At 47.8% G+C, this 24581-nt stretch overlaps 1 protein-coding gene and 1 long non-coding RNA gene across 7 annotated transcripts; both read right to left on the reverse strand.

The window, feature by feature from the left end:
• LOC118701222 (uncharacterized) lies at positions 1-5023 on the reverse strand. Its single transcript, XR_004982443.2, has 12 exons — positions 4944-5023; positions 3863-4696; positions 3743-3784; positions 3478-3648; positions 3314-3394; positions 2147-3233; positions 2041-2068; positions 1786-1953; positions 1622-1707; positions 479-1544; positions 351-378; positions 1-262 (listed from the first exon to the last, which is right to left on the reverse strand). It is a non-coding gene; the product is annotated as an uncharacterized LOC118701222 (long non-coding RNA).
• A 2740-nt stretch (positions 5024-7763) lies between these two features.
• LOC118701218 (GTPase-activating Rap/Ran-GAP domain-like protein 3) lies at positions 7764-12747 on the reverse strand. Of its 6 annotated transcripts, none has more exons than XR_004982433.2 (6): positions 12152-12736; positions 11562-11626; positions 10879-10942; positions 10585-10611; positions 9260-10227; positions 7764-8836 (listed from the first exon to the last, which is right to left on the reverse strand). XR_004982433.2 is itself a non-coding variant. In XM_054518401.1 (6 exons), exons 1-5 carry the CDS (start codon positions 12208-12210, stop codon positions 9314-9316), a joined length of 294 nt encoding a protein of 97 aa, XP_054374376.1. In that variant the 5' UTR covers positions 12211-12747; the 3' UTR covers positions 7764-8836; positions 9260-9313. The 6 variants fall into 6 exon arrangements, 1 of the variants encoding a protein (XP_054374376.1); XR_008509099.1 differs by having other exon boundaries at positions 10543-10611; XR_008509098.1 differs by having other exon boundaries at positions 9260-9381; positions 10152-10611; positions 12152-12735.
• Positions 12748-24581: the final 11834 nt, after the last annotated feature.

The following is a 24581-nucleotide window of genomic DNA, read 5'->3' on the forward strand; positions in this document are numbered from 1 at the left end:
ACAGGGGGTGCCTGGGTTAAGAGGAGATGAGGTGATTTGGCATGGCTGAAACCTGAGGGGACCATCACTCCTCCTCCCTACTTCCCCGACTCACCCCAACTCCTTGGCAGGTGGCCAAGGCCACCTAGATGGCACCTTGAAATAGAAAAGTTCTGGGCTTCATCACCAGGTCCTGTAACGCATCCACAGGGCTCACACGTGCAGGCAACCCGGTGCATCGGCCGGCTGGTGACGGGGGCTCGGCAGGCTCCGAGTGGATTGCCTAAACCACAAAAAAAGAGAATGGAAACTTAGAGCTGCACCAGACACTGAGAGCTGAGCAATAACAACTACTTCTCTCCACTGCTCACCTTGACTGCTGGTACCCAGATTTACTTCCTAAAAAGAAAGACAAAGAACAGAGCTGTAACAGAGTCACCACAAACACTTCTGCTGCAGAGATAAACGGTGCCTCACCTGGTTGGGGGAAACCACTCACCCAGGATGGGGCCCTCTGGCACACATTAAATCCATCTGAATCTGAAAAAAAAGTTAGGACAAGAGTCAAACTGTTGCAGGATAACTTAAGAGCTCCTGATATCCTGTGTCCATCTACAAATCCCACCTAGAGTCCAACTACACCCCACATTACAAACTTCAAGTCCCCGGGACTTCTCCTATTGCACCAGGCTATGCGGCAGGGCAGAGCAGCTCCGGCACAAATGTGTGTGCAGACACCCGTGACACAGGACAGGACGTGACAAACAACGGGGACACAACACGGACAGAAATCTCCTGGCAAGGAAAATGGCTGCGAGGACTGAGAGAATGCAAAAGGAGATGACCGAGGAGAGACCGATGGTGAGCTGATGAGGCTCAGAGAAACCTGGAGGAAGAAGACGCTAACTGAATGATTTATTCCAAGAACTGCAAAGATGGATGCCCGAGAATCCTACGGCCAGAAGCCTCTACCTGCCCTCACGTTCTTTCAAGTCCTTGTCCGCCATAATGGATCCTGGCGGGGCAGAGCTGTCCATACAGCTCAGAACAAGACCTGAAAAGACATCCGACCGGATGCTTCTAAAGAGACAAGAGAGTCTGATGCCTGTCTGAGATCCCGAGTCAAAAGTTCTATGGCCTGGGTGCCAGGCCGAGGAATGCAGAGATCACAGATGCTAACAATGATGCCAGGGTTTCTGACAGGCCCCTCAAAGGGCTCAGGTAAAAGACATGACATATGCAAACAACACATAAAACACAAAAGACAAGTGACACAATACACACCAGGACTGCTCTGCCCTGCGCACCTCAGCACTGTGATCCAAAGTCAGGCTTTGCTTTTATGGGGCCTAAGGGGCCGCTTCAGGGACACCGCCACCTCCGAAGGGGAAACAAAAACCCCTCCCAGTAATTCCCAAACCAGCACCCTGCTTTCATCCCCTCTGTGGGTCGTGGCCCTCTACTTATCTCTCGCACATCTGGGGATGCCGGTCTCGGGTGCGAAGAAAGGCCACCTCGTTGGCCGGGAAGCTCCTGCTGGCACCGGGCTGGTGTCTCTTAGACAGCTGTATTAAAGAAAACCAAACATCAGTGCCCAATCTCGGCAGCCCATCGGCCAAAACCCCACAAGTCTGCTACTCACCGTGCTCCTAAGAACGCTCAGCTGCTCGGGCCGCACGCTTCGGGCACGCTCGGAGACCGAGGCCGTCGTCACAGAGGGTGCCTGGGCTAAGAGGAGATGAGGTGATTTGGCATGGCTGAAACCTGAGGGGACCATCACTCCTCCTCCCTACTTCCCCGACTCACCCCAACTCCTTGGCAGGTGGCCAAGGCCACCTAGATGGCACCTTGAAATAGAAAAGTTCTGGGCTTCATCACCAGGTCCTGTAACGCATCCACAGGGCTCACACGTGCAGGCAACCCGGTGCATCGGCCGGCTGGTGACGGGGGCTCGGCAGGCTCCGAGTGGATTGCCTAAAGCACAAAAAAGAGAATGGAAACTTAGAGCTGCACCAGAAACTGAGAGCTGAGCAATAACAACTACTTCTCTCCACTGCTCACCTTGACTGCTGGTGTCTGGACTTACTTCCTAAAAAGAAAGACAAAGAACAGTGCTGTAACACAATCACCATTTACACTTCCTCAGCAGAGACAAATGGTGCCTCACCTGCTCGGGGGAATCCCCTCACCCGGGATGGGGGGCTCTGCCCTGGATTTTATCCTTCTGCACCTGAAAGAAATTTAGGATGAAAGTCAAAGAGCTGCAGGATAACTTAAGAGCTCCAGATATCTTGTGTCCATCTACAAATCCCACCTAGAGTCCAACTACACCCCACATTACAAACATCAAGTCCCCGGGACTTCTCCTACTGCACCAGGCTATGTGGCAGGGCAGAGCAGCTCCGGCACAAATGCGTGCGTACACCGGTGACACGGGATGGACGGGACGTGACAAACAATGGGCACGAGACACAGACGGAAATCCCTTGGAGAGGAAAATGGCTGCAAGGACTGAGAGAATGCAAAAGGAGATGATCGAGGTGAGACCGATGGTGAGGCTCAGAGAACCCTGGAGGAAGAAGATCCTAACTGAATGATTTATTTCAAGAACTGCAAAGATGAATGCCCAGGAATCCTATGGTCAGAATCCTCTCCCTAACCTCAGATTCTTACAAGTCCTAATCCACCATAATGGATCCTGGCAGGGCATAGCTATCCATACAGCTCAGAAAAAGACCTGACAAGACAAGACATCTGACTGGATGTTTCCAAAGAGAGAACTTTTGATTGCGGAGCTCAGACAGGTATCAGAATCGCATCTATGGCCTGGGTGCCAGGGCAAGGAATGCTGAGATCACAGATGCTAAGAATGATGCCAGGGTTTCTGCTAGGCCCCTCAAAGGCCTAAGGTAAAAGACCCGAGATATGCAAACAACACATAATGCACGATAGACAAGTGACACGATACACGTCGGGACTGCTCTGCCCTGTGCACCTCAGCACTGTGATCAAAAGTGAGACTTTCCTTTTATGGGCCTAAGGGCCCACTTCTTGGCTACCCTCATCTCCAGAGCTGACTCAACACCCCCCCCCCAGAGAGTCCCAACCCAGCACCCCACTTTCAGCCCCTATGTGGGTTGCAGCCCTCTACTTATCTCTCGGACGGGTGGGTGTGCCGATGCGTGTCAGCTTCGATAGGAAGCGGATGCACCGTCTGGGAAGTCCCTGCTGACACAGGCTATTGTTCTCTTAGTCTGCCAAGAGAAAGGAAACCAAACGTGAGTGCACGATCTTAGCAGCATGGCAGCCAAAACACGACAAGTCTGCTACTCACCCTTCTCCTAAGAATGCTCGGCTCCTCGGGCTGCACGCTTCGGGCTCGCTTGGAGGCCGACGCCGTTGTCACAGGGTGCGCCTGGGTAAAGTGGAGACGAGGTGATTTGCCATTGCTGTGACCTGAGTTGAGCCTCCCCCCTCCTCCCTACCTCCTCCGCTCACCGCAACTCCTCGGCCGCTCCCGAGGGCTCCTCGGATGGGACCGTGAAATAGAAAATTTGAAGGCTTCATCATCACGGAGTCCTGTAATACTTCCATGGAGCTCATATTTGCAGGAAACCCGGTGCATCGGCCGGTTGGTGACAGGGGCCGGACATACGCCGAGTCGGTTGCCTAAATCGCACAAACGAGAATGGATGCTTGTAGTTGCACCAGAGAGTGAGACTTGAGCAATAACCACTGCTTCTGTATGCTACTCAATGCTCACCTTGCCCACTCAGCCTTGACTGCTGCTCTCTGCTTTGACTTCCTAAAAAGAAAGACAAAGAACAGTGCTGTAACACAGACACCATTTACACTTCCTCGGCAGAGACAAATGGTGCCTCACCTGCTCGGGAGAAACCCCTCACCCGGGATGGGTACCTCTGGCATAGATTTAATCTATCTGAATCTGAAAAAGAGTTAGGACAAAAGTCAAAGGGCTGCGGGATAACTTAAGAGCTCCAGATATCTTGTGTCCATCGACAAATCCCACCTAGAGTCCAACTACACCCCACATTACAAATTCCAAGTCCCCGGGACTTCTCCTGTTGCGGAGGTTATGCGGCAGGGCAGAGCAGCTCCGGCACAAACGCGTGCGGACACCCATGACACCGAACGCGACAAACCGGGGGACGTTAAACATGACACATTAGGCTTGTGGTGAGAGCCTTGAGGGGAAAAGGGAGAGATATCTGACCAAAGGGACCCCAAAGACACACTAGGTAACACGGTACACCGGACAACATGACGTGGACCGGAACTGCTCTGCCCTGCCCACCTGCACGCTGCCATCAAATGTGGAGTCTCTCCCTTGAGCTGTCCTAAGAGGCCTTTTGGAGAAGATTGCTTTTCCCTCTGCTAATTTTTCAATCTATCCCAAGAACTCCCAACCCTCTACTCTCCCATCTCCGGGCCGTGGCCCCTGACTTATCTTTTGGATGATCGGTGATGTGAATCCACGTTGCACCTGAAATGAGTCTGCCTCGGAGGGCCCCGTGATCGCCTCTTAGCCTCTCTCGGTCAGCTACAATAAAGAAAATCAAAACCAAAGTATGAGTACAGAGTTATGTGGGCCAAATCCCAGCGAGTCAGCTACTTGCCCTCTCCTGAGTGTGCCTGGCTCCTTCAGGCTCCAGCTTCATCCTGATTCCAAGGGTGTGACCTTTATTATCAGTGGCACCTGGGTTAGAGAAAAGCAAAGTTAAATGGCATTCCTGTGAGTGCAGTGGATGACCTTGTGTGAGGAAAACATGGGAATGCCTCTGCTATGCTTCTGAAAAGCCTTGTGGGGGGGGGGGGGGGGGGGGGGGGGGGCCTCAAATAAACACCCTTTCTCACCCTGCTGCCTGCAAACCCCCCTGCCCCCCAATAACTCCTAACTGGATACCTGCTCAGCCTCCCTCTCCTAGTCACAAACCTCAACTCACCTGAAGCCTCAATCTCAAACATCATTTTTGACACTGGGCAGATGCCTCCTGTGACACGATGAATCTGCTGAAAGAAGTGCTGTGCTTGACACAACCTGGGATCTCTGGAAGCTGTACACCTCCTAAAAGCAATAAAAACACAAAACAAGAACAAAACCAGAAATTGCAAATGCGCTTTATCACCCCTAAACACAAAATCCGAAATCGTCACCTTAAATACTCCCTGTATTCCATGCTGTTTTCTTCACAGGATCTTCTCTGTTGCTTTAGATGCCCAGAAACACCTGCTGAAAACAGGCTGAGATAAGCTGAAAGAGCCTCTTCACTGAAATGCCAGGAGAGCCCTTACCCCAGCACATCCCAGAGAGGGAATGAAACCCCTCAGCAAAGGCTGGGGTTAATATACCCCTGATGGTGCCCGCCTCCCATTCCCATGATGCCTGGGAAAAGGGAGGGGGCTAATCCCACCGGGTATAAAAGCCCCCAGAGCAGCTGCAGCTGTTTGGCTCCTCTGACTCAAATTCAAAGGGAATAAAGGCCTTGTTATAGAAGAAAGCTCTTCAGAAAAATAGCAGTGCTTTCTTTTTTGACACAACTACTTGGAGCAGAAGAATAGAAAAATGGTAAAACATAAAGCATTGTGTTTAGGTAGCATACCTAGATAAATTGGGTAATTTGCTGTTAACTTACATAATTATTCTGTGTTTAACAAAAGCCATCTAATAAATTAACACCCAAAACTCCAGCAGCCCAGCTGGCCCTACCAAATCTCTCTGTTGATACATACAGTAAACAAAACCAAAATCCCAGTAATACCTACCAGAAGTCTAGGAAAGAAACCTCTTGAAATTAATCCTACCTCAAATACAAACCAACCCATCCAGAAAGGTAGCTTCACTCAAAAAACTATTTACACAGAGTTAATAAGACCAAGAAATAAAACAACACACCATCTACCACCAACGAATACAACAGTGAAGGAAAAAACCCACGTTTTTTTCTTTTTTTTTTAATTTCAACTAACTTCCTTTATTAGCTAGAACCAAAGATTTTGCCAGGGCTGTAACAACAACAACTTCTTTTTCTTCTTTTCCTTCTGGAATGTCCCTTCTCCTTCCCAAATTCCTTACAACTTCTGAGTTTAAATCCAAGCCAAAAGCAAAATTCGTGCACTTGTGAGTCCGGTGCTCCTGTCAGATTCTGTCTCACTCCACATCTTCTTACGCTTTCAGTCTGAACGCTGTCCTGCCCTGATGAGTTTGACAGAAGCATTGGCACATGTTAAGAGAGCATTTCCCTCCCTCCCTCCCTCCCTCCCCAGAGCTGGTTTCCTTAGTGCATTTCAATCGATCCCAAGCCCGCAATGATGCGCGCTCACCTCAAGGCTCACAGCAAGCACGCAGCAGCTCAGGCTGACTTGGCTCCAGGGCTCCGTGCCTTGGATAGCTGAGAAAACTTCCCATGAGCCTCTGTCCCAAGACATTGGAATGCAATTTCCCTGCGCATTTGGTGGCAGCTTTGGGTCCCTCTGGGGGACGGCACCCAGCGTGACCCCCGCCCCTCGCCCGCCCCCCACCTGCTCCTGCACCGCAGTGGGGGTCCCTCTCCTGGGCACCTTGGGGTGCCCCCAACGGCATCAGAGCCCCGAGTCTTCACCCGCCCCCCCTTTTCCTGACCCCCAAAGAAGGCTCAGAACGAATCCGACTGCCCTGGACAGCAGCGCAGCGCTTCCCCCAAGCCCTTCCCACACGTGCATGGCCCCAGCAAGGGATTCTGCTGCAACAAGAAAGCGGGGGCAGCCCCCAGAAGGCTTGAGGTTCCTGCCCAGCCTCGCTGTCACGGGCCGGGGGCAGCGAGAGAGGGAGCGGCACAGACGGCGGGGACGGCCCGGCACAGGGCGGGGGCCGCTCTCAGCGCGATGCCGGCAAAGCCGCAGCTCCGGCGCTGTCGGCCGGGCTGCTTGAGCGGCACGGGGGGATCCGCCGAGAGCCTCCGGCCCCGCGCGGGGACTCCTGCAAGGGCCCAGGGGCGCCGGGCTCCGGCCCTCGGGGCTTTATTCTCCGGCAGCCCGAGCCCCGCGGCTGCGGGGCAAAGAAGGAAAGGGGGCACGGGAAGAGAGGAGCGAGAGCAGGGCATGAGAAAGGGCGGCGAGGGAGCTCGGGCTGCGCAGGAAAGCGGGACGGGAAGGGAAAGCCCGGGACGAGGGTACAGGGAGGCTGGGCAGAGGAAGGAGAGAGGGGGAACAGAAGGGAGTAGCGGGCTAGGGACAGGACAGGAAGGAGCCGGGTTTGTGGGGGGAGAGGGAATGGGGGAAAGGGAGCGAGAGAAGGCGAATACGGGGAGAAGGAAGGAGGGCTAGAGAGAGGGACAGGCGGGGAAGCCCCCCAGAGCCCCGGCTGCACCCCGAGCCCGGCCCGGCGCCTCGCCCTGCCCGGGATGCTGCGCTCGGCGGAGCTCGGCTCGCTCCGGAGACGCTCGGCTCGAGTCGGCTCTTGTCGCCTCAACTCGGCTCTTGGCGCCTGCATTCGCCTCTTCGGCAGAGCTCGCCTCGCTTCGGCCCAACTCCCAGCCGCTCTGTGCCTTCGGCGCGCCTCGGCTCCGCTCGCCCCGGTTCGCTCGAGGCCGTCAGGGTCGGCCGCTCTCGCCTTGCTTCGGCCGAGCTCGTGCGATTCCCCCGAAGGCGGCGTCGTTCGGTTGTGTTTTTAGAAATATCTTTCTCTATCGATTGTATCTTTCTATAGTTAGATTTATATTTCTAGAATACTTCTATTAATCCAAATAAAAACCCCATCTCTAACCAAAAAAATACACGAAAACACCTTCTTTTAAACGGTATCGAAATATTTTTATACTTTGTATAGTTATACTCACATTTATATATATGGTTTCTTTTGATGCAATCTATTAATAATTATCTATAATATCTATAAAATTCTAGACATGTATTTAAAGTATTATTTATATTATGTATCGTATCTACTGCTGCAACTGATTTTTTCTTCTAGCTTTAAACTTTATCTGTACGTATTTATGATATATTTCTAGACTTAGATTTCTACCTTCATATTCTTTGTATTTATCATTTTTATCATCAAAACCCTGCCTACTGACAAGTAAAAAAAAACGCTTTCTTTAACGATTTAAAAAATATTTTTATATTTATAATTTTCCTCTTTCTATTTATCATTTGCTCTCTAGTACGTGATAACATACCTGCTCCTGCACCGCAGTGGGGCTCCCTCTCCTGGGCACCTCGGGGTGCCCCCAACGGCATCAGAGCCCCGAGTCTTCACCCCCCCTTTTCCTCTAGTTAGAAACTACACTGGAACTTTTTTCTGGAAACAAAGACACGACCTAAATCCTCTCCCCATGTCCTAGACAGATAGATGTTCAGTTCTTAGTTGACTGGGCAGCAGTTTCTTCAATAGAACGAGAAACAATATGGAAACGTTTTAGCTACAAGCAAATAGGCAAATCTGAACAAGGTCCTGGTGGCCAGCCGCTGCAGTTATTTTGAAGCCATTTTTTAAACAATCAAGTACTGATCCCACAAAAAATAAAGCAAAAAGCTGACTACTGGCTAAGAAAGAAGGAAAAATTAACTTTTGACGACAACAACAACATTCCAAGGACACAGGCTTTTTTCCAATCTCATACCTTATTACTACCTCTCTTGGGAATTCTCATCGTGGATCCCAAAAGGAATAAATCCCTCAGAGTGTCCTAAAGCACCAAGGAGCTACCTACAAGTGAAAGTGGCTACTTTCAGTGCAGACACAGCTGATGACACAGCAGTAGGGCAGTTCTATGCTGCCCAGGGATAATACTGTCTCCTCTTCTCCAGCAGCTGACTCTCTCCTGCCATGGTTTCTGTAAATGCATCAGAGCACGACCTTAAACACAAACAGGCAAGAAAACACCATCAGAAGTCTTTCATTGAGCACTACAAGAAGGGTTCCAAGCAGAGACCAACAGAATTTCAAGGAAGCAGTATGCAATTAAACCACCTCAGACTCGTTCAAGTATCCGGCAGGTAGATGGAACCAAAATGGAACCATTCAGAAACGACAAAGAAAACCTCCCCAAGTATTTATACAGGAGTCCTTAACGTCAGAAATGGGATGACAGGTTATGTTCAGATAAGATGAATGTTTATTTGGATGTAGAAATAAACTTCTCTCACGGTCCTTTGCCAAAAAATAGAACCTACAAGTGAACACCTACACCTGCCTAAAAAGACCTAACGAGCCCCTGGCAGCCACCGGCATCAAAGCACAGGGGATGTTTCTAATCCAGGCTAAGGAGAACAATATCACCTTTTGTTCTCTCCAGTTTGTTTCCTCTGCAGTCCTATTTGCTTCTTATGATTTTTACACTCTCTGTATCTTCTCGGGCAGCGCTGAGTCTGACGACTGGGATACGAGAGTCCTTCCCTGCCCTACGGAGAGAACCAGGAAAAAAAGTTAAAAAAAGAACAGGGCAGTTTGAAGTTAATACTTCCGACGAGAAGCAGCACCTGACAAACAGAGTGAACAAAGCGTGACACCTCCCTGGGGACAGAAGACTTACAAACTCTCCGGGATTTACAATCCTAGTAACCAAGCCCTTCAGCACAGCAGCCAAGTGTCCCATTAGGTGGTGCTGCACCAAAGAATGATCCGAGAGGTTCCAAAGAGTGAAACGCACGTTATTTTCCAAAGACGTAAAATCGTGCAAAATAACAAAACTACAATAGATCTAAACTACAGGGCAAGAGTACAAGTGTTAACTTGAGGAGCTGGAACCATCCAGGTGAGCAACTGCTAACTGGATCCTCAACAGAGTTTGAGGAACCCTCCAGGATACAGAAGGGTTTTCCCCAGCAATGTCACAGGCCGAGTTTTGATAGAAGTACACTTGCCAGATGCTCAGAAACGTCACCCATCCTCCTCCGGGTGTCCTGAGAGAGCTGCGAATGGCTCTCACGTGGTTGGAGCTGGTTCTGTAAGGGCTCAGGGTGAATTTCACCAGATGCAACCAAACTGGGCAACACCCAGTGGGACAGAAGGAACCCAAAGCTTGTTTTACCCAAAGCTTGGGTAAGCAGAGCTCCAGCAAATACTGAGGAAACGGACAGAACAGGGTAACAAATAATAAACATACCTTTTTTTTTTTTTTTTTTTTTTTTTCAGATGAGCAAAACAATTAAGGAGAAGGTGGAAAACTCACCATGACTGAACATTTCATCACCTGTAAGCTGACCATCCTTAGCATAGAGGATTCCAAATTTAAAATTCACCGATCCCTGGAAAATAAAACCAAATATTATTTGGTAAACAGTCAAACAGAAGACATAACAATTTGGGTCCTCTAATCTTTGCATACATCCTACACATCAGAACATACATTTTATACTATCTCCTACTACACGATAATTTACCTTTAAACTTTGATAGTATAGCATAAAACCATTAACTTAGATGGGTGATCAATTATTATTAAGTTGGTGCTTCAAGTTATTTTTGCTGTCAGGTTCAAAAAAACATTACTTCTTTTTACTGTAACGAGCAATTGATTTAGAAGTCATCAAAAGCCCATCAAAATACAAAGCTGTACTCACCGGACGGGTCTGTGAGCAAGAAGTAGTTAGGCTTGTACTCACCTCTTGCCCTTCAACAACCAATAAATCCTGTCAACAAAAACAGCATCTTTAGCCCCCTCCTATTAAAGATTCTACAAGGATGATGGTTTTATTTGTGTTTAGAAGTTTGGATTTGAAATGGCCAGTTCAATGGATAAAGAGACAGTTTAAGTAGTATTAGATTATTATTATTATTATTATTATTATTATTATTAGCTACTGGAAGAAACAAACCAGTAGTATCTATACTTAATTACTTCTATTTCCAGGAAATCATAAAGAAAAAGAACCAAACAAAAAAAAGTCACTTCCTACCTTTTGTATCTCAGGATGAAAAATGTCTCTTGGGCTCTTCTCCAGTTTCTCAAGACTCCTGGCACTGAAATGCAAATGAACGAGTGCTTTAGAGGAGGGCAAGTGCACATTCCAACCCCGAACCACCAACCGATTGCAGTTACAGCGCTTACAAAATGAATCGTTCCCAGAGCCTCTGGGAAATGGAACGGTTGGTGCAACTGCCATTTCTTCCCCAAAATACTAACTTCCAACACTTCCTAAACTTAGTTTGCATTTTAAAAACAGAAATTAGGGAGACTCAGGGTGGAGATCAGGTTGAAATTGATTTCCTTCTAAAGCACAGGGCTCTGTTCCATCACCCTTCACTTTGGCTCCACACAGAATCACGGGGAGCATTTTAGGAGGGCCCAAGAACCAATTCTATTTCTCTCTTTTTTCTAGTTCTCTCTCTTCCTAAATCATTCAAGGCAAGTCAAATGAAAAAGGACAAGTTCAGCATCAAATTCACACTTTTTCCCTTTGTCTGCTCAAGAACAGGCTTTTAAACCACTTCTTGCTGCCTTCAACGATTAAGACTTGCAAAACAGTTTCGCAAGTTTGATAGGTTTATCATAAAAACCACAGAACGCAAGCTCTGAATTACAGGAAAAGGTACACAGGCAAATATCTCAGCTGATGGTGGCTTATTTGTAAACACATACCTTAACGGAGATTGCACTGAGAATGTTTCAGTGGGACTCTAAGGGAAAAGTATTTTCTGAGTACCCTGTAAACAAGAAAAGCTAGGATATATTACAGGACATACCCACTTGTTCTGCATATTCAAATAGGATTATCAATAAAAACATTTAAGAAGGAAGAAAACCAAGGTAATTTTACTCAGCTATATTTGCTGCCGATTTAGAGAAAAAAAAAAAAAAAAGTCACGGGTGCTGCAAAGAAAAAAAAAAAAGTGAACCAGAAACGCCTACAGTAGAACTTTTAAAACAATTGCTTGGATAAAAGCAGCTCATGGAACATGAAGTAGAAAAAAAGCGAAACCAGTATCAGACCTGCCTATTTTCTTACCATTGCACAAGAAAAATCCGACAAGCGGTATAAAGTCACTGCCTAAAACCGATCCTAGGATGTAACCAAGAACAATTGAGGCATTTGCTAATCTAAACGGAAACCTTTTCCGGACCCTAGTGTCAAATCACACGTTTTGTCTTGCAGCAGCTCGAGGCTGGAGAGCATTTCCCCTGGGGGTCGGGAGGGTAGGGGCACAAGGGGCTGAGTTTGCGGATCGCACCTGTGCCAGCAGAAGGATCCAGCCCGCGCGCTCCTTGCGCTCGCCATTCTCCGGGCCATCGCTGTGTTTTACTGCTCAGCGATGCCGCTCCATCTGTTTGCGTGGAAGAAAGAGCCACGAGCACTGAGGCACTCAGCAGCCGTGTCATTCCAGCCGCTCGTCCGCCCCCGCCCGCAGCAGCGGCAGCAGCCCGAGGGACACGGCTGCAGCTCGGCGGCTCCCGCGCCTCCGCCAGCCGCCGCACAGTGACCGCGGCAGCGCCCGGCGCCGCTCGCCCGGGGCGGCTCCTGCAGCTCCCGGCCCGCGGCAGCAAAGCACCGCCTGGCGCTCCGCCATCGGCGGGCGGCAGCGCGCCCCGCCCGAGCTGAGCCCCCGCCACCGGGACCGCTGAGCGAGGCCGAGGCACCGGGCGGACGCCCCTTCCGCGCCGCTCGGCTCCGTGCGGGCGGCCGGCCGGCCGGAGGCTTCGCCCCTCCAGCGTCGCTGCCGCGGCTCCGTCCCGCGCGGGAGAGGCGCCGGGAGCTCCCCGCGCCCAGCCCGCTCCCCCGGCGCGCGGCCGCCTCGGCCCGCCAGCCATTCATATGGCGCGTCGGCCGTTGCGTCAGACGCCGCGCTTTACGGCCGCAGGGCCTGCCGGGAGTTGTAGTCTCGGACTGACAGCCACCGCTCCGTTTGCCGCCACCGGGAGCTGCGGTCCCGCCGGGGGATCAAACGGCTCCTTCGCTCCTGGGCGCGGAAGCACCTTAGGCAGCACCGCCCCTCCCGAATGTCCTTTCTTTTCCACTCCAACTCTTTTTTCTTTTTTTCACTCTGTTTTTCACCCCCTTTTCCACTTTCGCTCTTTCTTTTTCACTCTCACCCTTTTCCTTTTTCATTTTTTTTTCTTCCTTTCTCTTCCTTCTTTTTTTTTTTCTTCCTTTCCTTTTTCCTTTTCTTTCTTTCTGTCTGTCTTTCTCTCTCTCGTTTTTTCTTTCTCTGGCTCTCTTCCTGTCTCTTTCTTTCTTTCTTTCTTTCTTTCTTTCTTTCTTTCTTTCTTTCTTTCTTTCTTTCTTTCTGTCTGTCTTTTTCTATTTCGTTCTCTCTCTCTTTCTTTCTTTCTCTGGCTCTCTTCCTGTCTCTCTCTTTCTCTCTTTCTGTCTGTCTTTCTCTATTTCTTTCTCTCTCTCTTTCTTTGTTTCTCTGGCTCTCTTCCTGTCTCTCTCTTTCTTTCTTTCTGTCTGTCTTTTTCTATTTCTTTCTCTCTCTCTTTCTTTGTTTCTCTGGCTCTCTTCCTGTCTCTCTCTTTCTTTCTTTCTGTCTGTCTTTTTCTATTTCTTTCTCTCTCTCTTTCTTTCTTTCTCTGGCTCTCTTCCTGTCTCTCTCTTTCTTTCTTTCTGTCTGTCTTTCTCTATTTCTTTCTCTCTCTCTTTCTTTCTTTCTCTGGCTCTCTTCCTGTCTCTCTCTTTCTTTCTTTCTGTCTGTCTTTCTCTATTTCTTTCTCTCTCTCTTTCTTTCTTTCTCTGGCTCTCTTCCTGTCTCTCTCTTTCTTTCTTTCTGTCTGTCTTTCTCTATTTCTTTCTCTCTCTCTTTCTTTCTTTCTCTGGCTCTCTTCCTGTCTCTCTCTTTCTTTCTGTCTGTCTTTCTCTATTTCTTTCTCTCTCTCTTTCTTTCTTTCTCTGGCTCTCTTCCTGTCTCTCTCTTTCTTTCTTTCTGTCTTTCTCTTTCTCTCTTTCTTTCTTTCTCTTGCTCTCTTCCTGTCTCTCTTTCTTTCTCTCTGTCTTTCTCTATCTCTTTCTCTCTGTCTCTCCTTCTTTCTCTCTTTCTCTCATTCTGTCTTTCTGTCTTTCTCTCTGTCTCTCTTTCTTTCTCTCTTTCTCTCATTCTTTCTCTCTCTCTTTCTCTCTGTCTTTCTCTCTTTCTCTCATTCTGTCTCTCTTTCTCTCTTTCTCTCTCTCTTTCTCTCTCACTCTTTCTTTCTTTCTTTCTCTCTTTTTCTCTCTCTATTTCTAATCTTGGCTTTCCATTCTAGCTTTAGCATAAAAAAGCAGCAGTAGAAACATTCAGGCTACCGGGGAGTGCAAAAAACCCCAAAACGGTAATGATTTTAGGAAAACTATTTCCTCCATGGGAGCCTGAAATTTTCTACAGCTGCAGGTGACATAGAGCTTTTATTTCTTCTTCTAGATAGTTTATACTTAATACTCTATTTATACAGCGCCCCCTGCCGCCTGCTTTGGCGCACTGCAGGCACAGCGCCCCCTGCCGTCTGCATGGGCGCACTGCAGGCAGAGTGCCGCCTAATGACGTCACCTCGTCAACACGGCGCCCCGCCCCGGCCACGCCCCCAGCGCCCCTTGGAAAGACCCCAAGGCGTAGGCGTTTTGCCAGCTGCCTGATCAAAATGCCGACACCCACCTCGAGCCCTAGAAACGATTTCCCGCGACGCCGAACCCTGCAGGCGAACCGGAATGCCATCATCGCAATCGAAACGCCACAGAAAATCTCGTCGGGGCCGCGGCGGCGTCGGTGCTCCGTGCAGGCAGTCCGGATAGACACACCGGGGTCCTCCGGTTTCCCGCCCTTTTGGCCGCCATTTTGAGAAGGTCAAACAAACTCCCGCGACATTGGTTACGCGCCACTCCAACATGGCGGCCGTGGCAGGACCCCCTCGGCCGAGAGAGGCGGTTACTCAGATGCCGGTCAGAAAACCGCCGAAATACGCCCGCCCGCGGCGCCGCTGACCGCACAGCCCGTCTCGAGTACACCTAAAACGCCACAAAAATTCCGCCGGCGCCGCGGCGGCGTCGGTGCTCCGTGCAGGCAGTCCGCATAGACACACCGGGGTCCTCCGGTTTCCCGCCCTTTGGGCCGCCATTTTGAGAAGGTCAAACAAACTCCCGCGACATTGGTGACGCGCCACTCCCAACATGGCGGCCGTGGGAGGACCCCCTCGGCCGAGAGAGGCGGTTACTCAGATGCCGGTCAGAAAACCGCCGAAATACGCCCGCCCGCGGCGCCGCTGACCGCACAGCCCGTCTCAGGTACACCTAAAACGCCACAAAAATTCCGCTGGCGCCGCGGCGGCGTCGGTGCTCCGTGCAGGCAGTCCGGATAGACACACCGGGGTCCTCCAGTTTCCCGCCCTTTGGGCCGCCATTTTGAGAAGGTCAAACAAACTCCGCCACGCGCCACGCCCAAGAGGGCTGCCTGGCGGCGGCGGGCTGCAGTACCGCGCTCTGCCCACAAGGCGGCAGCACTGCCGCCCACCCCAGCCGGGGGCGCCGCGCGCCTTGGGGCTGCGGGCAGCCAAGGCGGCAAAAAAGAACAGGGGCGATTCCCCCCCGCAAAAAACTCCTCTAAAAATAAATGCCAAAAACCTGCCTCTCACCAAACAAGAACCAAATAAGCCCCCTTTCTTTCAAGCCTTCTTGAAATAAATTTTATAGTTCTAGTTTTCCTAGTGAAGCCATTCATTATATTGAACAATAAGTTTTTGAGAAATAAAAGAATTAAAAGAAACTTAAAAGTATATCAAGGGAATCGCAGAAGTTAATAAATAACCTAAAATACACTATTAGGAAGAGCTCTGATCAGATATTTGGATAAGTTAATAAATAACCTAAAATACACTGTTAGGGAGCCCTAACTTTGATCATATATCTAGATAAGTTAACCAAAACACACACACAGAAGAAACTTTGGAATTAGAATATTTGAAGAGGAAACATTGGAATTAGAATATTTGAAGAAAAAGCAGAAATGGAAGCCAATAAGTTAAAGTGACCTGCCAAGCCATAGAATCAAGCCAACTACAACAATAACTTCTGCCAAGCCATGGAAAAACATGCCAAGAATAACAGGAAACTGCCCAAATTAGGAAAAGCTTAAAATTTAACGAAGGAAGACCAAGAATTCCTGGAAGACTCCGACTGTACTCCTGCCTACCTATGAATATGCATGTAATAATGATGTAATCCTTTTTCAAAATTGTATAAAAACCTGCTTTTGCTGTACACAATTTGGAAATCCATTTAGTGATTTCTCCAACGCGTTGCCAATAAATACCTCCTGCCTATAGACCTCAAATCCAGTCTCTGGGCAGCTTATTTTCGCCTTTTGGGGCAAAATTCGGCATCATTTTTGGCGACCGCGGCAGGACAGAAAAGGGTCCGTCCGAGCCTTGACTCGGGGGACCGGGACCTCTTCAGGGCCCCTGACGGAATTCTGTCAGAAGAGACCCCCATCCCCCAGCCAACGCGCATCGGTGGACAAGGACTTTCTGCATCTCCTGCTCCAAATTAAGAGGTATTTATCTTTGCTTACAGGTTTTATGGTAAAGCGCTTTATTGGGAAACGAGGGTCAGACGTGACCGCTCGAAGGGATTCCGGGGGACGCCCTGGTAAAAATATCCCAGTTGGGTTAGAGTCCCGGTAATAGAAACGCAGGTTAGAGTCCTGCTGGAAGGAATATTTGTTTTTCATTTATCTTGGTATTTTTGGGTTCTTCATATTGTGTGGGAAACTGTTTTAATATTGTGTTTAATGTTATATTGTGTTTAATGTTATATTTACTGTGAATTAGTTGCTCTCTGAGACCGGGAGAGAGGTCGGTCAGTTTGTGGTGTTCTATGTGTCTGTTGTAAATCTTGCAGGAGACATTTTCGGTCAGCTTGTGGTGTTCTATGTGTCTGTTGTAAATCTTGCAGGAGACATTTTCGGTCAGCTTGTGGTGTTCTATGTGTTTGTTGCAAATCTTACAGGAGACATTTTGTCACTCTATGTAATCTTGTAGATAAAGGTGTGTGGGTATGGATGAGAGTGAATGAGACGCAGCATCGCTGCGAAGCGAGAGGGAGTCCCGCTCCGCAGTTCCTGTTCTTCGCGAGAAGCCAGGTCGGAAACGGACGAAGCGATTGGAAATTGTGTGTGTGGAGTGTTGCAATAAATTGGCAAACAGTACTTGTGGGAAAGGGATTGATCCGGTTAAACAGTAAATACAGCCACAGGGAATAGTAATGGGAGGTCAACAGAGTAAGGACGTAAATATGAAAACCCCCTTAGGATGTATCCTAAAGCACTGGAAGGACTTGGGAGGGATTCCGGGGGGAAACATAAGTAAAAAGACACTCCTTAAATATTGCACACAGTGGTGGCCATTGTATAAGTTAGATGACGATGAGAAATGGCCACCGGAGGGAACAACTAATTATAACACTATCTTACAACTGATGCTTTTCCTTCGTCGACTTAATAAATGGGACGAAGTGATGTATGCTGACATGTTCTTTACCTTAAGAAATAAACCGGAGTGGCAAAAAGAGTGCGGGGTAAACGTAGCACCTCAGGACCCCCTAGTACTAGCCCTCGAAAAAGATAAGAAAGGCTTAAAGCCTAAAGAACGTTGCTGTGATGCATGTAGCATTGGGCAACAATGTCTTAAGTTAACAAGAAGGGACAGTGGGAAGGAGAGCGAAATAAGCCTGTGGGAATACCATCCATTCGCCCCAGGACGGGAAGGGCCTCTTGCCAGGCCAAAAGAGGAACAAGGGGATCCTAGCCCATTAAAGGAACTGGAACGATGGTGGAAATCTAAATTTGGGCACAGCCCTCAGAAGCTTGACAACAGTTGGGAGGGGGGTGGCCCATTAAAATCGGGGACTAACAAGGGGGAAAGCAGCCCACGGGGACTGGATAGTCCACAGGGGTCGGGGAGCTACAGGGATGTTGGCAGCCCACCCAGACTAGAAGTTGAGAGGGAGGGGGGCAGCCCACATGGGGAGGAAAGCCGAGGGGAGACACGCAGCCTGCCCGAACTAAGTCCATGTGGGGATGGTGGCACACCTGGGAATGGAAGTTTAAGGAAATCAGGTACCTGTAGAATGGACACCAGCACACCGAGGACTGGAGACAAAGGTGACTCACTGGGGGGCGACGTCTCTAAGTTGAAATATAGTGAAAAGAATGACAATGATAGGCACCGGCAGATGTGGGAGGAAAGGCGACGGATGCAGAGTGAGAGGTGGTTGGAAGAAGATCCCGGGGAGGGGACTAGTCACTCGTATTATACCAGATCTGTGGCACGGAGGGAAGCAGAGCAAAGAGAGGAGGGGAACCATACGATAGCTCCTCTCCGACAACTTATGCCAATGGTAGGGGAGAGGACTAGAATAAAGGTGCCGTTCTCAACGAGTGATCTGAATAACTGGAGGGATGAGGCAAGGAACTTCAGGAGGAATCCAGAGGGAGTAGCAAAGAGGTTTGAATTAATGGCAAAGAATTTGGATATTGATTGGGAAGATATAGAGGTGATGTTGTCAGAGTTGACAGATACAGAAAGGGAACTCGTATTGGAAACCGGAAAACGACATGCTCAAGTGTTATCGGGGAGACTGGAAGATAATTTCCCCAGCAGTAAACCAGAATGGGACCCCGGCAATGAAGAGCATTATCGGAGGCTGGTGCAGTATAGAAAACTGATAGCGATGGGCTTGCGAAATGCGATCCCTAAGGCTATCAATTGGTCAATGCTATATGACATCAGGCAGGGAAAAGATGAGACCCCATCAGAGTTTTTGGATAGACTTCGGGCAGCCATGAGACAATACACAACCCTTGACCCAGCAACGGAAGAAGGTAAACAACACCTGTTGGGATTAATGATGGGACAAAGTAACCCGGACATTAGGAAGAGATTACAAAAGCTTGAGCATCCAGCAAACAAAAACCTGGAGGCGTTGCTGAATGAGGCGTGGAAAGTGTATAATAATAGAGAAATAGAGGAAAAGAAAAAGGAAGATAAGAGGCTTGGTCGAATAGTGGCTGCAGCAATAACGGCTCAAAATACAAACCATTTGGGACCTAATATCAGGGGTAAGGGAAGGGGCTACCCAATGGGAGGGGGAGGGAGGTTCCAACCCCACCCAACTAGAATAGGGCCAAACCAGTGTGCCTATTGCTTCCAAATGGGACACTGGAAACGTGAGTGCCCTCAACTAAGAGAAAGATCAATGGGCACTACTGCTATCGCACATCAGGGCAGTGAATGAGGGGGACCGGTGGGCCGTACCCTAGCAGACCCACTGGTTAAAATGGAGCTAGGGGAAGGTAAAAAGGAATTGGATTTTTTGATTGATACAGGAGCAACATTTTCGGTTTTAAATCAAGAATTGGTACCTAAGAGTGATGAATTTGTACAAGTTGTGGGAGCAACAGGCCACCCAGAAAAAGCTTATTTTTTGAGACCTATCAAATACAAAATTGGGAAACAAATGGGGATTCACCAGTTTCTGTATTTGCCAAATTCACCAAAGCCTCTATTGGGAAGAGACTTACTGGAGAACTTGGGAGCCGTAATAAAATTCAACAAAGACAAATTGGAATTTCAAGTAAGGGAAGAGCAACTGATTACAGCCCTAAGCCTAACAATCAGTTGTATAGAACCGAAGCCTGAAAGTCACAATATTGAGCGTATCCTGAGTGAAACATATCCATTAGTATGGGCTACTGATATACCTGGGAAATCACAACAAGCAACACCTATTATTATTGAACTTATACCTGGAGCAAGGCCGGTAAGTAGGAAACAATACCCACTGAGGTTAGAAGATAGAAAGGGAATTGAGCCCATAATCACAAGGTTTTTAGAATTGGGGTTATTGATAGAATGTGAATCGGATTTTAACACCCCAATCCTGCCAGTAAAGAAACCTAATGGAACTTATAGATTGGTCCAAGACCTGAGAGCAGTAAATGAAATAACCAAGACACTACATCCAGTAGTTGCTAACCCTTACACACTCTTAACTAAATTAAAAGATAATTTGACATGGTTCACAGTGTTAGATTTAAAAGACGCATTCTTCTGCCTTCCTTTAGCTCCAGAGAGCCAAAAGATCTTTGCATTTGAATGGGAATCTGTAGATAGGGGAAGAAAAACCCAACTCACCTGGACGGTGTTGCCACAAGGGTACAAAAACAGCCCTACAATTTTTGGGAATCAACTGGCCAAAGAACTAGAACAATGGGAAAGGCCGCTGGGAGATGGTACTCTTTTGCAATATGTAGATGACCTCCTAATAGCAACAGAAACAGAAGAAGAATGCATTGAATGGACTATTTCCCTGTTAAACTTTCTGGGTTTAAATGGATATCGAGTTTCTCAACAGAAAGCACAGCTGGTACAAGAAGAGGTGGTGTATCTGGGATATGAAGTTTCCAGAGGACAGCGATCCCTGGGAGCAGCCAGGAAAGAAGCCATCTGCCAAATGCCTAGACCAGAGACGGTAAGAGATTTGCGTGCCTTCCTTGGGATGACCGGTTGGTGTCGGCTATGGATCTATCAATACGGGATACTCGCCAAACCACTCTATGACTTACTAAAGGAAAGTAAGGGTGTTCTAGTTTGGACTCCCGAGGCAAAGGGAGCCTATAAGAGACTGAAACAGGAACTCATGAGAGCACCAGCCTTGGGTCTTCCAGACGTGACAAAACCATTCTGGCTGTTTTCTCATGAGCGACAGGGAATGGCCCTAGGAGTCCTAGCACAACAGTTAGGACCACACAAAAGGGCTGTGGCCTACTTCTCCAAACAGTTGGATGAAGTGAGTAAAGGATGGCCTGGCTGTCTAAGAGCAGTAGCCGCAGTGATAATCAACATTGAAGAAGCCAGAAAGCTCACTCTGGGCCAGAAAATGACTGTGTTAGTAGCTCACACTGTGTCTGCTGTGTTAGAGCAGAAAGGAAATCACTGGCTGTCACCTTCCAGATTCCTAAAGTACCAAGCTATCTTGGCTGAGTCAGATGATGTTACTATCCAGGTAACTAACGTTGTGAACCCAGCTTCATTCCTAGAAGGGAAGACTTCAGCAGAACCCATCGAGCACGATTGCCTGGAAACAATCGAAGCCGTTTACTCCAGTCGCCCGGATCTCAAAGAAGAGCCATTCGAAGATGCAGATGACTGGTTCTCGGATGGTAGCAGCTTCGTAAAACAAGGAGTAAGAATGGCTGGTTATGCAGTAACTACCACAGAAAAGGTAATCGAGTCAAACCCTTTGCCTGCAGGGACCTCAGCCCAGAAGGCAGAATTGATAGCTCTGACCCGAGCTCTGGAATTGGCAGAGAACATGCGAATAAATATTTGGACGGACTCTAAATATGCCTTTTCTGTTGTGCACGCACATGGAGCCATCTGGAAAGAAAGAGGACTGTTGACTACTCAAGGGAAAGCAGTCAAACATGCAGAGGAAATCCTACGATTGCTAGAAGCAGTCCAACTCCCAGCACAAGTGGCCATAATGCATTGTAAAGGACACCTAAAAGGTAACACTACTCCAGAAGTTGGGAATAGAAAGGCAGATGCAGAAGCTAAATTAGCTGCTGCAAGGACCGGAGAGGTAAATATAACAGCTCTAATACCAGGAGAGCTGGAAGTAAACCTCCAACCAAATTATCAGGAATCAGATCATAGATGGATTCAAAGGAATAAAGGTAAACTGTTAGACAGTGGATGGGGACAATTGGAGACAGGACAGTTGATAATACCAGGGAACCTAATGTGGCAGATTGTAAAGACGGAGCATGAAAAGGCCCATTGGGGTCTAGATCCGCTTTACCAATATTTGCAAGCCAGGATAGCAGGACCGAAATTATTTACTACTGTAAAGCACGTTACATCCCAGTGCGAGCGGTGTCTGAAAAACAACCCAAATACGGGAACCAAGGTACACCAAGGAGCCATCAATCGAGGTAAATTCCCAGGTGAAGTATGGCAAATTGATTTTTCTGAACTCCCAAGAAAAGGGGGGTTTCGGTATTTGTTGGTATTAACTGATACATTTTCTGGGTGGCCTGAAGCATTCCCTTGTAGGACAAATAAGGAAAGGGAAGTAACTAAAGTACTGTTGAATGAAATTATTCCACGGTTTGGAGTACCGAAGAGCATTTCTTCGGATAGGGGTACACATTTCTGTGCAAAAGTGGTAAGAGCAATAAGCAAAGCATTACAAATCAAATGGCAATTACACACGCCTTACCGTCCACAGGCCAGTGGGCAAGTGGAAAAGATGAATCATCTCATCAAACAGCAAATTGCCAAAATATGCCAGGAGACTAATTTGCAGTGGTATCAAGCTTTGCCTATTGCTCTGCTTAGGCTGAGAGTCAAACCAAGATCAAAAGAAAAGTTAAGTCCATTTGAAATTTTGTATGGTAGACCTTATGCTATGCAAATTGTAAATGGGGACGCTATAGACCAAATCGGTAACCAGTACATTTATGATTATGTAATAACGGTGGGGAAACAGTTCGATAAGAATGCTGCTGTGGTGATAGAGCACCAACCTAAACAACCTGATTGCAAATTGCATCCGTTTAATCCCGGTGATTGGGTGTATGTTAAGAATCTTTTAGGAAAACCCCTACAAGAGAAGTGGGAGGGACCTTTCCAAGTGCTGCTGACTACCTTCACCGCAGTTCGGATCAAGGAGCGACCCACGTGGATCCATTACTCTCGGGTCAAGAAGGCTCCGGAGAATAAACAAGAGGAACAGACATCATGATCCTGACTCCACCTCAGACCTTCACAACCCTGATCATTGGACTCTCGATAAGTATAGTTCTTCCCCAAGACTCTGCCCCAATAGACCCATGGTCTAATGCACACCAGTGTATCCACCCGGAGATGGAAACGGAACCGAAGGGATCCTATTTTGAGGTTTATGCCTTACGTAACAATCAGCCATACGCAAGTAAAACGTGGAATCAGCCCGCCTTGGTAGCATACAAAGGAGACCTAATCCAAATTGGGTGTCGAGAACTTGACCTAGTAGAAGGAAAAACAAGGCGGCTAGTATTAACAATTCATCCCTTGATGGCAGCCTCTGAACATAACCTAATTACTTTTAGTCCAGTGAAAATGGGCAAGCCCACCGTCTGGACTCAGCAAAAGGGCCCAATTTCATGTCAGTGGAGTGACTTCAGGGAAGATCCACCCGGATCACAACCCCGAGACTCAGTAACTTATACAGAAGATCCGCTTGGGGAACTACATCCTCAAAACATAACCCTTGACCTTCACCCTCTTCTCTTTTCTGCAGGAAAGATTGTAGCATCTAGTGGTCCTGAGGAAGGGAAAGCACAGTGTGAGATGGCATTTAGAGTGGATCACTCGATGACCTTCACCTGTGAAAGAGAGTTGAAAACTCTGGAACTGGGTTCTGGCTTCCCTAAGCGTGCTGTCGGATATAAGGTGGCATTACCAGAGGACGTGATCCCATTGTACCCAGGTCTAGACTTGCCCCAAGAAACCACTCCACTGGTGGAATGTATAGCAGTACATAACCTAACCTTTATAGGGCCTCAGGTGATAAGAAAATCTAATGAACAAAAATTATTGTTGGACCCCACTTATTCCCTGAAAAAGGTACAGATGAACATCCACACCGATATTACATATTTGCAGAAGGATTGCCAACCATTTATACAGCAAAGCCTTAAGGGATGGAATGCATGGTTAGCAACAAGGTCTCATCACAGAAGAGCACAAAGAGATATAAGTGGGTGGATTGGCACCGGATTTGGTATATTAAACACGATAGATCAAGAGGTGTTAGTAAACAAATTGAGCACTGTCACGTCGAACTTGGGGAAGCTTAAAATGCCTCTCAGTTCATCCATGATCACATTAGCAGAAACACAATCGCTAGTAGTAAAATTGCTAACCATGGTAGCAAACAACACTGCAGAGGATCTCGCAAAGTTTGCTGACTATACAGGGGAACTTAGCAAAGAAATTGCACTAGCTATCCAATGCCCTCAGACGCAACAATGGGTACAATCAGTAGCGGCAGGAATAATGAGAGAAGGAACATCAGGTATATTACCTCAAGAGATAAGAGAAACAATATTAAAGGACAATCATACTACACAATTTGAAAAGGACCACCAAGCCTGGTGGCAATTAGTAAATTTCACTTATGAGCCTCAACAAGAACACATTGAAGCCTATGTCCTCACCATTAGTGCAGCAGAGGAAAGGGCTATCTTTCCTATCCTCACTCTTGGGACAATACATCAAAATGTCATTGTCAGGCCAATAGACCATAATGTCTGGGCCAGTTATGATAATACCAAAAATAGGTGGCAATCGGTTAGCACAGAAGCATGCATTCCTAGAGGACAATTAGGCTATGTCTGCGAAAACGCTGTAGTAGAAGCGGAAGATTTATGCTTAGATGCTGAAAATAGTGTATGTACATTTGAAATGCTTCCGCATAATAAAACACAATCACAAGTTTACTATATAGGGAATGGGTGCGCTTGCGTAAGGACAGCTTGTGACAATATCACTATAGATAATTGCAAAATGGAGACTAACAATACTAACTTCTGTGTATGCAACTTCACCAAGATAGTAGGTTGTGATTTTCATTATACTGTCCCAATAACTACT

Source organism: Molothrus ater, unplaced genomic scaffold, assembly GCF_012460135.2.
Source record: "Molothrus ater isolate BHLD 08-10-18 breed brown headed cowbird unplaced genomic scaffold, BPBGC_Mater_1.1 matUn_MA521, whole genome shotgun sequence".
Lineage (NCBI taxonomy): Eukaryota > Metazoa > Chordata > Aves > Passeriformes > Icteridae > Molothrus > Molothrus ater.